Raw genomic sequence first — 14,913 nt, 5'->3', positions numbered from 1 at the left:
CCTCTCCCAAATCCTTAGCACGGTGCTCCGCGCACAGTAAGCACTCAATAAATACGATCGATTGACTCTGTGTGTGTGTTTGTTGTTTATTGTTATATGTCCTCTCCCATATCCTTAGCACGGTGCTCCGCGCACAGTAAGCGCTCAATCAATACGATCGATCGACTCTTTGTGTGTGTGTGTTTGTTGTTATATTTCCTCTCCCAAACCCTTAGCACGGTGCTCCGCGCACAGTAAGCGCTCAATCAATACGATCGATCGACTCTGTGTGTGTGTGTGTGTGTGTTTGTCGTTTGTTGTTACGTTTCCTCTCCCAAATCTCCTCTCCCGCACACAATAAGCGCTCAATAAGTACAAATCGACTGACTCTGTGAGGGGGATGAGAGGCCTGAGAGCGGAGGATGCCGGGAGCAGAGCGTTTTGGGACCGTGGGAGCCGAGGATTCCGGGGGCGCCAAAGAAGCGTTCAATAAATACGATGGACTGAGCGAGTGTGAGAGTTTGCGTGTGTGAGAGAGCGATGCGACGAGGGGCCTGTCCCCCCCTGACTCTCGCGTTCTCTGCCCTTGCCCCCCGCCAGACCCCAACGCCCCCAACGTGACGGTGACCCGGCTCACCCTGGTGTGCGAGACGGCCCCGGGACCCATCACCATGGACCTGACCGGTGAGTGGGCTGGACGCCCTCCCCGGCCTCCCCGGGCTGACCGTCGCCTTGCCTTTCCTTTGCGTTTGCATTCGCGGGAGCAGCAGCGGGGCTCCGGGGCAAGAGCCCGGGCTTGGGAGTCCGAGGTCGTGGGTTCGAATCCCGGCTCCGCCACTTGTCAGCTGGGTGACGGTGGGCAAGTCACTTTAATAATAATGATGTTGGTATTTGTTAAGCGCTTCCTATGTGCCGAGCACTGTTCTAAGCGCTGGGGGAGATACAGGGTCATCAGGTTGTCCCAGGTGGGGCTCCCAGGCTTCATCCCCATTTTCCAGATGAGGGAACTGAGGCCCAGAGAAGTCAAGTGACTCGCCCACGGTCACCCGGCTGACAAGTGGCAGAGCTGGGATTCGAACTCATGACCTCTGACTCCCAAGCCCGGGCTCTTTCCACTGAGCCACGCTGCTTCTCTATACTTCTCTGGGCCTCAGTTCCCTCATCTGTCAAATGGGGATGAAGCCTGGGAGCCTCACGTGGGCCGACCTGATGACCCCGGATCTCCCCCAGCGCTTAGAACGGTGCTCTGCACATAGTAAGCGCTTAACAGACACCAACATTATTATTATTTCCTGCCGCCTCACGGGGCCAACACGAGGCCTGCCTCCTGCTTTCGCTTTCAAAAGAAACGGTGAGGCAAAGGCGCCGGGGTCGGTGGGCGGGGAGAGATGGAGGAAGGGAGGGCAGCCAAGGAAGCAGCGTGGCCTAGTGGGTAGAGCCCGGGCCTGGCATTCAAGAGGACCTGGGTTCTAATCCCGACTCCGCCACCTCTCAGCTGGGGACTGGGGGCAAGTCGCTTCACTTCTCTGGGCCTCTGTTCCCTCCTCTGTAAAATGGGGATGAAGACCGTGAGCCCCACGGGGGACAACCTGATTCCCCTGTGTCTACCCCAGCGCTTAGAACGGTGCTCGGCACATAGTAAGCGCCTAACAAATACCATCATCATCATCATCATTATTATCATGCATGCATGGTGGACCACAGATGCACATCAGATCCCATGTATGGTTTGGACCGTGCACGCACGCTGCATCCCATGTGCAACATTGCATCCTGAGTGTGAATTAATGGATCACGTGTGTGAACTGTACCACGTGAGCCTATTGACCCATGTCCGTCAATCAATTAATCAATCAGAGCAGCAGCGTGGCCTACTGAATACCACGCGGGTCCGGAAGCCAGAAGGACCTGGGTTCTAATCCCGGCTCCGCCACTTGATAATAACGATAATGTTGGTGTTTGTTAAGCGCTTACTCTGTGCCGGGCACTGTTCTAAGCGCTGGGGGAGATACAGCGTCATCGGGTCGTCCCCATTCGACAGATGAGGGAACTGAGGCCCAGAGAAGTGAAGTGACTCGCCCACGGTCACACAGCGGACAAGTGGCAGCTCCGGGATTCGAACCCATGGCCTCTGACTCCCAAGCCCGGCCTCTTGCCACTGAGCCAAGCTGCACTTGCCCGCTGTGGGGCCTGGGGCGCGTCACTTCGCTTCTCTGGGCCTCGGTTCCCACATCTGCAAAATGGGAAGTAAGATTTTGAGCCCCACATGGGACTTGGACTGTGTCCAATCTGATTAACTTGCATCTACCCCGGCATTCAGTACAGTGCCTGGCACACGGTAAGCGCTTAACGAATACCATGGTTTCGAGCGCTTACTCTGTGCAGAGCACTGTGCCGAGCTGGGCGGGGGGGGGGGGGGGGAGGACGGTGAAAGGGACGACGTAATCCCTGTAGTCAGGGAGTGTACAGTCAACGTGTGAGCAAGCTGAGCCACAGGGGTGTGAATGGGGCCACAGATGTGTGAATAATAATGCTAATAATACTAATAATACTAATAATATAGCAGGTTTGGGAGCAGAGGGGTCTGGCAGGACAGGCTACTGGGAGCAGAGGATTCTGGGAGTGATGGGTTCTGAAGCAGAGGGTTCTGGGAAGTAGCGGACTCTGGGGGTGGAGGATTCTGGGAGCAGAGGGGTCTTGGACAAAGAGGATTCTGGGAGCAGAGCCGTCTTGGAGGCAGAGGATTCTGGGAGCAGAAGGGGTCTTGGAGGCAGAGGATTCTGGAAGCAGAGGGGTCTTGGAGGAGAGCAGAGGATTCTGGGAGCAGAGGGGTCTTGGACAAAGAGGATTCTGGGAGCAGAGTGGTCTTGGAGGCAGAGGATTCTGGGAGCAGAGGGGTCTTGGCGGAGAACAGAGGATTCTGGGAGCCGAGGGGTCTTGGAGGAGAGCAGAGGGTCCTGGGAGCAGAGGGGTCTTGGAGGCAGAGGATTCTGGGAGCAGAGGGGTCTTGGCGGAGAGCAGAGGATTCTGGGAGCAGAGGGGTCTTGGAGCGGGGGATTCTGGGAGCAGAGGGGTCTTGGACAAAGAGGATTCTGGGAGCAGAGGGGTCTTGGAGGAGAGCAGAGGATTCTGGGAGCAGAGGGGTCTTGGAGGAGAGCAGAGGGTCCTGGGAGCAGAGGGGTCTTGGAGGCAGAGGATTCTGGGAGCAGAGGGGTCTTGGCGGAGAGGATTCTGGGAGCAGAGGGGTCCTGGGGGCAGAGGATTCTGGGAACAGAGGGGTCTTGGCGGAGAACAGAGGATTCTGGGAGCAGAGGGGTCTTGGACAAAGAGGATTCTGGAAGCAGAGCGGTCTTGGAGGCAGAGAATTCTGGGAGCAGAGGGGTCTTGGAGGAGAGCAGAGGATTCTGGGAGCAGAGGGGTCCTGGGGGCAGAGGATTCTGGGAACAGAGGGGTCTTGGAGGAGAGCAGAGGATTCTGGGAGCAGAGGGGTCTTGGACAAAGAGGATTCTGGGAGCAGAGGGGTCTTGGAGCAGAGAATTCTGGGAGCAGAGGGGTCTTGGAGGAGAGCAGAGGATTCTGGGAGCAGAGGGGTCCTGGGGGCAGAGGATTCTGGGAACAGAGGGGTCTTGGACAAAGAGGATTCTGGAAGCAGAGGGGTCTTGGCAGAGAACAGAGGGTCCTGGAGGCAGAGGATTCCGGGACCCAAAGATAGCGGAACTGGAACATCGTGGAACCGAAGTTTCGGGGGATCAAAGCGTAGCGAGAGTGGAGGATTCCGGGAGTAGAGCGTTCTTGGAGGCGGAGGCTCGGCTCTAGGGAGCAAAGGTTTTGAAGCAGAGGGCTCTGGGAGCCGAGGAGTCGGGGAATAGAAGAGAGTAGAAGAAGGAGGCCTGGAAGCAGGCGGTGCTCGTAGGAGGAGGTTCTGGAAGGCAAAGGTTTCTGAGGAGGGAGGGAGTCTTTAGAGGATGCTGGGACAGAGCCTTCCGGGCAGCAGAGGGTCTTTGTCAGCGTGGAGGCCCGGCCGGTCGGGGGACACGGCCTTATAAGGGCTCCTGGCGCGAGGCAGGAAATGAGAAGGGGAGGTAGTCACTTCCTCTCCCATCGAAACCGGAGCCCGCACCTCGGTGCTCGCCGAGCATCTTCACCACGTGCCCGCCTCCCACAGTCAAAAGCCCGTCTAACCCCAGTCCTCTCCCTCTGTCTCTCGGCCTCTTTTCTTTCTTTCTTAAATACTCGGGGGTATGTAATGTTGCTATTTGCTAAGCGCTTACTCGGTGCCGAGCACCGTTCTAAGCGCTGGGGTGATCGGGGCGGGGGGGGGTCCCCTGTGAGGCTTCCAGGATTCATCCCCCTTTTCCAGATGAGGGAACTGAGGCCCAGAGAAGCCAAGGGACGTTGCCCGAGGTCACACGGCTGGCAAGGGGCGGAGCCGGGATTAGAGCGAGTCGGGGGGACGCGGAAGGGGAAAGGGGGGCTTAGTCAGGGAAGGCTTCTTGGAATGACTTGAAATGACTTGCTCAAGGTCACACAATAGGCAAGTGGCGGAGCCGGGATTAGAATCCAGGTCTTCTGACTCCCGGGCCCGGGTTCTACCCACGAGGCCATTCTGCTTCTCTGTCTTCATCTACCTACTTTCCTTTCGCTTGTCTGTCTGCCTGTCTTGCAGTGAAATGAGCACTTAATAATGACTAGAAGCAGCGCGGCTCAGTGGAAAGAGCCCGAGCTTCGGAATCAGGGGTCGTGGGTTCTAATCCCGGCTCCGCCACTTGTCAGCTGGGTGACTTTGAGCAAGTCACTTCACTTCTCTGGGCCTCAGTTCCCTCATCTGTCAAATGGGGATGAAAACCCCGTGAGCCTCACGTGGGACAAACTGATGACCCTGTGTCTCCCCCGGTGCCTGGAACAGTGCTTGGCACACAGTAAGCGCTTAACAAATACCATCATCATCATCAATGATAATAACAATGATATTTGTTAAGCACTCACTGTGTGGAAGACACTGTACTAAGCGCTGAGCGGGGGGGGGGGATAGAAACAAATCGGGTTGAACACCATCCCTTTCCCACATGGGGCTCGCAATCTCATTCCCCGTTTTACAGATGAGGTAACTGAGGCACAGGGACTTGCCCAAGGTCACACAGCATAGATTAGATCGGGTTCTAGTCCCAGTCCTGTCATTTGCCTGCTGTATGACCTTGGGCAAGTCACTTAACTTCTCTGTGCATCAGTTTCCTCAGATAATAATAATGACTGATATTTGCTAAGCGCTCACTATGTTCATTCATTCATTCAATAGTATTTATTGAGCACTCACTACGTGCAGAGCACTGTACTGAGCGCTTGGAATGGACAAATCGGCAACAGATAGAGACAGTCCCTGCCCTTTGACGGGCTTACGGTCTAATCGGGGGAGACGGACAAGAACAAAGCAATAAATTTATGTGCCAGGCCCTGTACTAAGCACTGGGGTGGATACGAGCAAATGGGGTTGGACGCAGTCCCCGTCCCCCGTGGGGCTCCCGGTCTTCATCCCCATTTTCCAGATGAGGGAATGGAGGCCCGGAGAAGTAAAGTGACTTGCCCAAGGTCACACAGCAGATAAGTGACAGTTACCTCTTCTCCCTTCCACTTAGAACGTGAGTCTAATGAGGGAAAGGGAACTCTGTCTGACCCCATGATCTCCTTTCGACCCCAGAGCTTGGCACAGACTGAGCATCTAACAGATACGGTCACAAGGATCTTACGGTCCAGAAGGCGGGAACGGACATGAAAATTAATTAGAGGAGGCGAAAGCAGCTGAGTAGAAGGAGACAGACATCAAGATTGGGGGGCTGAGGTGGGGTGTATGTCAAAATATTTAAAGGGAACAAAGCCAAGCACGGATCCGATGCGGAGGGGAAGGCCAATAGGATGGGGAAATGAAGATCTAGTCAGGGAAGGCCTCTTGGAGGAGATGAAACAATAATAATAAGTGCTCTGCACATAGTAAGCGTTCCATAAATATGATTGAATGAATAATAATAATAATAATGATGATGGCATTTGTTAAGCGCTTACTGTGTGCCGAGCACTGTTCTAAGGGCTGGGGGAGATACAAGGTCATCAGGTTGTCCCACGTGGGGCTCACATTTTTTAGTCCTCATTTTTACAGATGAGGTCACTGAGGCCCAGAGGTGTCGTGCCCAAGGTCACACAGCTGACAAGTGGAGGGGGCGGGATTAGAATCCACGACCGCTGACTCCCAAGGCCGGGCTCTTGCCACTGAGCCACGCTGCTTCTCCGAAAGTTTAGAAGTCCCTACCCTCAACGACTCTGAAATCCTTCTCTCTGGCCACGCTCACCCGCCTTCTCTCCCACCCGCCTCCGCCCCGCAAATCGATTCTGTTCCTCCACGGAGACCTCTCCTCTTTTGACCCCCATGCTGTATTCTCTCAAGTCATCGGGCCCCATTTAGCCCCCAGACCCCAAACGACCTGCCCGTGATGACCAAATTGACGCTTTCCACCCCACCCTCTCTCCTCGCTCCTTCGCCCATCTCGTATCACCAACCCACATCCCTGGATCGCCCGCACCGTCCGCCTCCTTCGCTCTTGCCTACGAGCCTCAGAGCGCTGCTGGTGGAAATCCAGATATCGAGTCGATTTCACCCTCTTCAGGTTTATCCTTGCGAGTTTCATTTCCGCTCCCTCTGCCCGGAAACGTCATTTCCCCATCCTTCCTGACAGCCCTGCCCCACGGCAGTTGCTCCAGATGTTTAACTCCCTCCCCGGGCCTTCCCTCTTCCTGCCCCTTCTTCCCCTCGCCCATCTTTCCCAGCAAGATCTCCAGAGGAGGTCTCCCGCCTCCTCTCAGAATCCACCCTCTCCACCTGCATATCCGACCCCATTCCTTCGCCCCTTATCAAAACACTTGCCAAGTCCCTTCCTCCCTCCCTTTCTGTGGCCGTTTCTGTGGAGCGAAGGGGAAGTGATACGGCCCTCTCAAGGGTCACCGATGACCTCCTTCTTGCCTCCGTCCTCATCCTCCACCTCTTGGCTGCCTTCGACACTGTGGCCCACCTTCTTCTCCTGGAAACATCATCCCTCCTCATCTTCGCTGACCCCGTCCCCTCCTGGTTCTCCTCCTCCATCTCCGGCGGCTCCTCCTCCGTCTCCTCGGGGGGCTCCTCCTCCGCCTCCCACCCCCTCACCGTGGGGGTCCCTCGAGGCTCGGTCCCGGGTCCCCTTCTCTTCTCCATCTCCACCCGCTCCCTCGGAGAACTCGTCCGCTCCCGCGGCTTCGACTCCCACGATACCCAAATATCTCCCTCTCCAGCCCCGATCTCTCTCCCCCTCTGCCATCTCACATTTCCTCCTGCCTTCAAGGCATCTTGATTTCTCCTATCACCACAAACCTAACACGTCTAAAACCGAGCTCCTTATCGTCCCACCCAAACCCCGTCCTCCCCCTGACTTTCCCGTCACTGCAGACGGCACCGCCGTCTTTCCTATCTCACAAGCCCGTGACCTGGGCATCATCCTTGTCTTCTCTCTCACACTCAACCCACATTATTCAGTCCATCACTAACATTCACAACGTGGCTAAAATCCGCCCTTTCCTCTCCATCCGAACGACTGCCACGTTAATCCAAGCCTTTCTCCTCTCCCTCCTGGATGACTGTATCAGCCTCCTCGCTGACCTCCCCGCCTCCTGTCTCTCCCCACTCCGGTCCAGACTTCACTCTGCCGCCTGCGTCATTTTCCTTCAAAAACATTCAGACCACGGTTCCTCGCTCCTTAAGACCCTGCAGGGGCTGCCCATCCACCTCCAGATCAAACAGAAACTCCTGTCCATTGGCTTTAAAGCAGTCCATCGCCTCGCCCCTTCTACCAGCGCTTAGAACAGTCCTTGGCACATAGTAAGTGCTTAAGAAACGCCGTCATTATTATGATTACCTCACCTCACTGCTCTCCGACTAAATCCCCGCCCGCAAACTTCGTTCCTCTAGTGCCAACCCTCTCGTTGAACCTCGACCTCGTTGATCTCATCGCCGACCCCTCAGCCACATCCCGCCTCCGGCCCGGAAGGCCCTCCCGCCTCAAATCCCACAGACGATTCCTCTCCCCTCCTTCGAAGCCTTACTGCAGGCCCACCTCCTCCAAGAGGCCTTCCCCGACTGCCTCCTTCTTTCCTCTTCTCTCTCTCCCATCTGCGTCGCCCCGTCTCCCTTTATTCGTCCCCCCCTCCCAGCCCCACACCACTCTAATCCATATCTGTCATTTATTTATTTAAATTAATGTCTGTCCCCCGCTCTAGACCATCAGCTCGTTGTGGGCAGGGAAATGTCTCCGTTATAGTATGATATTATCCTCTCCCAAGTGCTTGGTACAGTGCTCTGCACAGAGTAAGCGCTCCATAAATACAACCGACCGACTAGGTTAGCATTCGAGGAGCAGAGCGTGCAGGCTGGGCTGTAGTCGTTCAGTAAAGTAAGATAGGAGGGGAAGAGCTGATCGAGCGCCTTGTTGCCGACGGGGAGGAGTTTCTGTTTGACGTGGAGGTAGATGGGCAACCACTCGGGGTCCTTGAGGAGTGGGGAGACGTGACCTGAATTTTTTTTTAGAAAAACATCCCAGGCAGCCAAGTGTATTATGGACTGGAGTGGGGTGATCGAAGGAGGCGAGGAGGTCAACCCAGAAACAGATGCGGTAGTCGAGGCGAGATGGAACGAGCGCTTGGGTGAGCCTGGGGGCAATTCAAATTAATAATAATAATAACGAAGCCTTTACTAGGTGCCAAGCTCTGTTCTAAGCACTGGAGTAGATGGAAGTCCATCAGATTGGCCCCAGTCCTGCCCCACATGGGGCTCGTAGTCTTAATTCCCATTTTACGGATGAGGTCACCGAGGCCCGAGCGGGGGTGAGGATCCAGGTCCTTCTGACTCCCAGGCCCAGGCTCTATCCACCAAGCCACACTGCTTTGGATTCTAAAGATGCGGCGAAGGTTGGATTCATTCATTCAATCGTATTTATTGGGCGCTTACCCTGTGCAGAGCACTGTACTAAGCGCCTGGAAAGTAGAGTTCAGCAACAAAGAGAGACCATCCCTGCCCAACAACAGACTCACAGTCTAGAAGGGGGGAGACAGGCAGCAAAACAAGGAAACAGGCATCAATAGCGTCGATATAAATAAATAGAAATTAGAGATATATGCACATCGAGAGAAATAAACAGGCATCGATCTAAATAAATAGAATTATAGCTGTGTACGTATATACGCACAAGTGCCGTGGGGCGAGTAGCGGGGTAGAGCAAAGGGAGGGAGTCGGGAGAGAGCGGAGTCCAGGATGACGCCGAGGTTGCGGGCCTGTGAGACGGGAAGGACGGTGGTGCCGTCCACAGTGACGGGGAAGTCGGGGAGAGCACAGGGTTTGGGAGGGAAGAGAAGGAGCTCAGTTTGGGCCATGTTGAGTTTTAGGTGGCGGGAGGGCTTCCAGGTGGAGACGTCCTGGAGGCAGGAGGAGATACCAGCCTGGAGGGAGGGGGAGAGGTCGGGGGAGGAGGGGCAGATTTGGGGGTCATCCGCGTAAAGATGATAGTCGAAGCCGTGGGAGCGGATGAGTTCTCCGAAGGAGCGGGTGGAGATGGAGATGGATGCAATTATTATTATTATTTATTGTTATTAGATGAGAAGCAGGGTCGCCTAGTGGACAGAGCTAGGCTCTTGACCTGATTAGGAGAAGCACCGTGGCGTAAAGGATAGAGCGTGGACCTGAAAGTCAGAAGGACCTGAGTTCTAATCGCAGCTCTGCTACTTTCATTCATTCATTCCTTCATTCGATCGTATTTATTGAGCGCTTACTGTGTGCAGAGCACTGTACTAAGCGCTTGGAAAGTACAACTGGGCAACAGATAGAGACGATCCCTGCCCAGCGACGGGCTCGCGGTCTAGAAGGGGGAGACAGACAACGAAACAAAACAAGTAGACGGGCATCAATAGCGTCAATATAAATAGAACGATAGATCTATACACATCATTAATAAAAGAAGTAGAATAATAAAATAATAAATAGGCACAGGTATATGCACGAGTGCCGTGGGGCGGGGGGCGGGGGGTAAAGCAGAAGGAGGGAGTCGGGGTGAAGGGGAGGGGAGGAGGAGCAGAGGAAAAGGGGGGCTCAGTCCGGGAAGGCCTTGCCTGCTGTGTGACCTTGGGCAAGTCGTTTAATTTCCCTGTGCCTCAGTTACCTCATCTGTAAAATGGAGATGAAGATTGTGAACCCTACTGAGAGCTCACCTTTCATTCATTCATTCATTCAATAGTATTTATTGAGCGCTTACTATGTGCAGAGCATAGCGCTTGGGATGAACAAGTCGGCAACAGATAGAGACGGTCCCTGCCGTTTGACGGGCTTACGGTCTAATCTAATCACCTCTTCCAGGAGGCCTTCCCAGACTGAGCCCTCCCTTTTTCTCTGCTCCTCCTCCCCTCCCCATCGCCCCGACTCCCTCCCTCTGCTCTTCCCCCTTCCCCTCCCCACAGCACTTATGTACATTTGTACATATTTATTATTCTATTTATTTTATTAATGACGTGCATTTATGGTTCTATTTATTTTGAGGCTATCGATGCCTGTCTACTTGTCATGTTTCGTTGTCTGTCTCCCCCCTTCTAGACCGCAAGCCCGTCGTTGGGTAGGGATGGTCTCTCTCTGTGGCCCAGCTGTACTTTCCAGGCGCTTAGTCCAGTGCTCTGCACACAGTAAGCGCTCAATAAATACCACTGAATGAAGGAAGGAATGAGTCACAACCTCAGCCCTCAGCCGCAACCGCTGCCATCCCAACATTATAAGGGTCAAGAAGGCCTCTGGCTGTTCATTCAGTCATTTATTCCTTCATTCGGTCGTATTTATTAAGCCCTTACTGCGTGCAGAGCCCTGTACTAAGCGCTTGGGAAAGTAAAATATAACAACACTGACATTCCCTGCCCGCAATGAGCTGACAGTCTAGAGGGGAGATAGATATGAATAGAAATAAATAAATGAGGGATGTGGAGGTAAGCGGCGCGGGGCCGGGAGGGGGATGAGGAAAGGGAGCGAGTCGGGGTGACGCCGGAGGGAGGGGGAGATGAGGAAAAATCGGGATTTAGTCAGGGAGGGCCTCTTGGAGGAGGTGGGCTTTCAATAAGACTTCGAACACGGGGGAGAAGAGAGTCACTGTCTGTTGGATTTGAGGAGGGAGGCCGTTGGTCTATTTAGTTGCCATTGTTTTACGAGACGTTCTTCCCCTCGACTCTATCTATCGCCATCGTTCTCGTCCGTCCGTCTCCCCCGATGAGACCGTGAGCCCGTCAAACGGCGGGGACCGTCTCTACCTGTTGCCGACTCGTTCATTCCAAGCGTTTAGTCCAGTGCTGTGCACATAGTAAGCGCTCAATAAATACTACTGAATGGGGGGAGTGGGCTGAATCCAAAGGGAGACCTCCGTGGTTTACCAAGACAAGAGACGGGATGCTCCGGCCCGTTCCAGCTTGCCCCGGCCCGTTTGCCAGAGCGCTAACTGTCTGCCCAAACCTTTCCTTCTCCACAGGGGACCTGGAAGCCCTTAAGAAGGAGACCTTCGTTCTCAAGGAGGGCGTGGAATACCGAGTCAAAATCCATTTCAAAGTAGGTCTCCAGGACCGTCGGGGCCTGGCGGGGGTCAGGGGTCCGGCTGGGGGTAGCTGGGCCGGGCTGGGCCTGGCTCGGGGCTGGCTGGGACTAATTATAATAATAATAATTATTATTATGGGATTTGTTAAGCGCTTGCTATGTGGCAGGCACTGTACTAAGCGCTGGGGTGGATCCCAGCTTGTTTTGTTTTTTGTCCGTCCCGATTAGACCGTGAGCCCCATGTGGGCCAGGGACTGGGTCCAACCCGATCAGCTTGTATCCACCTCAGCGCTTAGAGAAGCAGCGCGGCTCAGCGGCAAGAGCCCGGGCTTGGGAGTCAGAGGACACGGGTTCTAATTCCGGCTCCGCCACTTCTCAGCTGTGTGACTTCGGGCCAGTCACTCCACTTCTCTGGGCCTCAGTTCCCTCATCTGTCAAATGGGGATGAAGACTGTGAGCCTCGCATGGGACCACCTGATGACCCCGTACCTCCCCCAGAGCTTCATTCATTCAACCGTATTTATTGAGCGCTTACTATGTGCCTGCCGAGCACTGGACTAAGTGTTTGGAATGGACAATTCGGCGACAAATAGAGACAATCCCTGAGGGGCTCACAGTCTAAACGCTTAAAACGGTGCTCGGCACGTAGTGAGCGCTTAAGAAACACCGTCGTCGTCGTCAGCGGCGCCCGACACGTAGTAAGGGCATAACAAGCATCACGATTATTATTATTATTGAGTCACACGGATCATTTCCTCCCGGCAGGTCAACAAGGACATTGTGTCCGGCCTTAAGTACGTGCAGCACACCTACCGGACGGGGGTGAAAGGTAAGGGGGCCCAGGACCCTCTCCTCCCAGCCAGAGCCGCCGGCGGCCTCGGGCCTCTCCGGTGAGCGTGCACCGCACTGCTCCCTGGTGAGTGTGCACCGCGTGGCCGACTGGTGAGCGTGTACAGAAGCAGCGTGGCTCCGTGGAAAGAGCCCGGGCTTGGGACTCAGAGGTCACGGGTTTGAATCCCGGCTCTGCCCCTTGGCAGCTGTGTGACTGTGGGCAGGTCACTTAACTCCTCTGGGCCTCAGTTCCCTCCTCTGGAAAATGGGGATGAAGACTGGGAGCCTCACGTGGGGCAACCTGATGACCCTGTAACTGCCCCAGCGCTTAGAACAGTGCTCTGCACATAGGAAGCGCTTAACAGATACCAACATCATTATTATTATGATTACACCGCCGGGCCTGGGTGAGCGTTCACCGCCCAGCCGACCCTCCGCTCCCTTCCCACCTTGCCATCTCCTCCGTTTCTCCAGCCGGGTCTCATCCGCTTCTCCAGCCCCCCTCCCCCGTGCAGCTCGCCCACTTCGCTCTCCCCGTGGAGGTCCCCCCTCCCCCCTCTCCATCGGGCTCCCCTCATCCATCCGTTTCACTCCCCCTCCACAGAGAGCCGGCCCCTCGAGCCTTGCCCCTCTGGTAGCCTCCTTCCGTTCCCGGAGACAGCTCACAGCACCCCCCGCTCCCTCTCGGACCCCTGTCCTGTCCCCTCCGCCCCCGGTAGCCCCTCGCTCCCTTTCAGGCCCGTGTTGTGTCTCCCCAGTAGCCCTCGCTCCCTCTCAATCCCCAGTCCCGTCCTCCCAGTGGTCTCTGCTCCCCCTTTGGCCCCTGTCCTGTCCCCCCAGCAAGCCCCCGCTCCCTTTCAGGCCCCTCTCCTGTCTCCTCAGCCGTCCCCGCTCCCTCTCAGACCCCTGTCCTGTCTCCCCAGTAGCCCTCGCTCCCTCTCAGACCCCTGTCCTGTCTCCCCAGTAGCCCTCGCTCCCTCTCAGACCCCTGTCCTGTCTCCCTGGAGCCCCCCTAAGCCCTCTCAGACCCCTGTCCTGTCTCCCCAGCAGTCCCCTCTCCCTCCTAGGACCTGTCATGTCTCCCCAGAAGCACTCACTCCCTCTTAGGCCCCCGTCCCATCTCCATGGCGGCCCCCGCTCCCTCTCGGGCCCCTGTCCTGTCTCCCTGGAAGCCCCCTACTCCCTCTCAGACCCTTCTCTGTCTCCCCAGCAGCCCCTGGTCTCTCTCAGACCCCTGCCCCGTCCCCCCCGGTGGGCCCTTGCTCCCTTTCAGACCCGTGTTCTGTCTCCCCAGTAGCCCTCGCTCCCTCTCAAACCCCAGTCCCGTCCTCCCAGTGGCCTCTGCTCCCCCTTAAGCCCCTGTCCTGTCCCCCCCAGTGGCCTCTGCTCCCCCTTAGGCCCCTCCTCGGGCCCCCCCAGCAAACTCCCACTCCCTCTCAGGCCCTTCTCCTGTCTCCCCAGCCATCCCTGCTCCCTCTCAGACCCCTGTCTTGTCTCCCCAGAAGCTCTCCCTCCCTCTCAGTCCACCCCCATTCCCTCTCAGGCCCCTGACCTGTCTCCCAGGAGGCCCCCTACTCCCTTTCAGGCCCTTCTCCTGTCTCCCCAGAAGCTCTCGCTCCCTCTCAGACCCCTGTCTCGTCTCCCTGGAGCCCCCCTACTCCCTCTCAAGCCCTTCTCCTGTCCTCCCAGCAGCAGCCCCCACCCAGTAGCCCCCCAACTCCCCCTCGGGCCTTTCTCTTGTCTTTCCAGCAGCCCCCGCTCCCTCTCAGGACCCTGTCCCGTCTCCCCAGCGGCCCCCCACGTCCTCTCGGGGCCCCCGTCCCGTCTCCCCGGCGCCGCCCGCCCCCGCTCCCTCTCAGACCCCTGTCCCGTCCCCACAGTGGACAAAGCGACGTTCATGGTGGGCAGCTACGGCCCTCGGCCCCAAGAGTACGAGTTTCTGACCCCTCCGGAGGAGGCCCCGAAGGGCATGCTGGCTCGGGGCACCTATCACAACAAGTCCTTCTTCACCGACGACGACAAGCACGACCACCTCACCTGGGAGTGGACCCTGTCCATCAAGAAGGAGTGGACCGAGTGAGCCTCCCGGCCGCCCCCTCCCAGACCCTCCCGCCTCCCGTCGGGTGGGGGACCCGGCCGGCCCCCCGCCCGCCCAGCTCTGCTGCCCCTCCTCCTCCTCTGGACCTCGGCCCAGCCCCTCTTCCCGATGCCCCCGGCCCTGTCGACCCCCGACTCGCCCTCTGGCCCAGCTCAAAGCCCTCCTCGTGCACATTGCCAAGAGTCCCGGGACTCCCCAGGTACCCACCGAGACTCGCCCCTTGCTCTGCCCCCTGTCCGGAGCGGATCTCTGACCGCTCCTCAACGTCGGCCTCCCCGGCCTGAGGTCACCCCTCCCTCAGCCCCCTCCCCTACACTGCCCTTCCTCCTGCCCCACAGCGAGCAGGCCTCGGAGAAGACTCAGATCGGCCCCCCTC

At 56.7% G+C, this 14,913-nt stretch overlaps 1 protein-coding gene across 3 annotated transcripts in view; it reads left to right on the top strand.

The window, feature by feature from the left end:
- The window catches only part of LOC114809182 (rho GDP-dissociation inhibitor 2), a 30,681-nt gene extending 15,972 nt beyond the window's left edge, over positions 1-14,709 (top strand). For 2 of the 3 annotated variants that reach the window (XM_029058430.2, XM_029058431.2), the window contains exons 3-6: positions 580-663; positions 11,547-11,623; positions 12,374-12,437; positions 14,320-14,709. In XM_029058430.2, the coding sequence (XP_028914263.1) occupies positions 580-663; positions 11,547-11,623; positions 12,374-12,437; positions 14,320-14,519 (425 nt within the window). In that variant the 3' untranslated portion in view covers positions 14,520-14,709. The remainder of the gene's footprint in view (positions 1-579; positions 664-11,546; positions 11,624-12,373; positions 12,438-14,319) is intronic. The other variant, XM_029058432.2, reaches the window with a different exon arrangement.
- The last annotated feature ends 204 nt before the right edge of the window (positions 14,710-14,913 follow it).

Source organism: Ornithorhynchus anatinus, chromosome 2, assembly GCF_004115215.2.
Source record: "Ornithorhynchus anatinus isolate Pmale09 chromosome 2, mOrnAna1.pri.v4, whole genome shotgun sequence".
Lineage (NCBI taxonomy): Eukaryota > Metazoa > Chordata > Mammalia > Monotremata > Ornithorhynchidae > Ornithorhynchus > Ornithorhynchus anatinus.
Note: the sequence above shows the minus strand (reverse complement) of the source record. Positions and strands in the feature narration are given on the sequence as shown.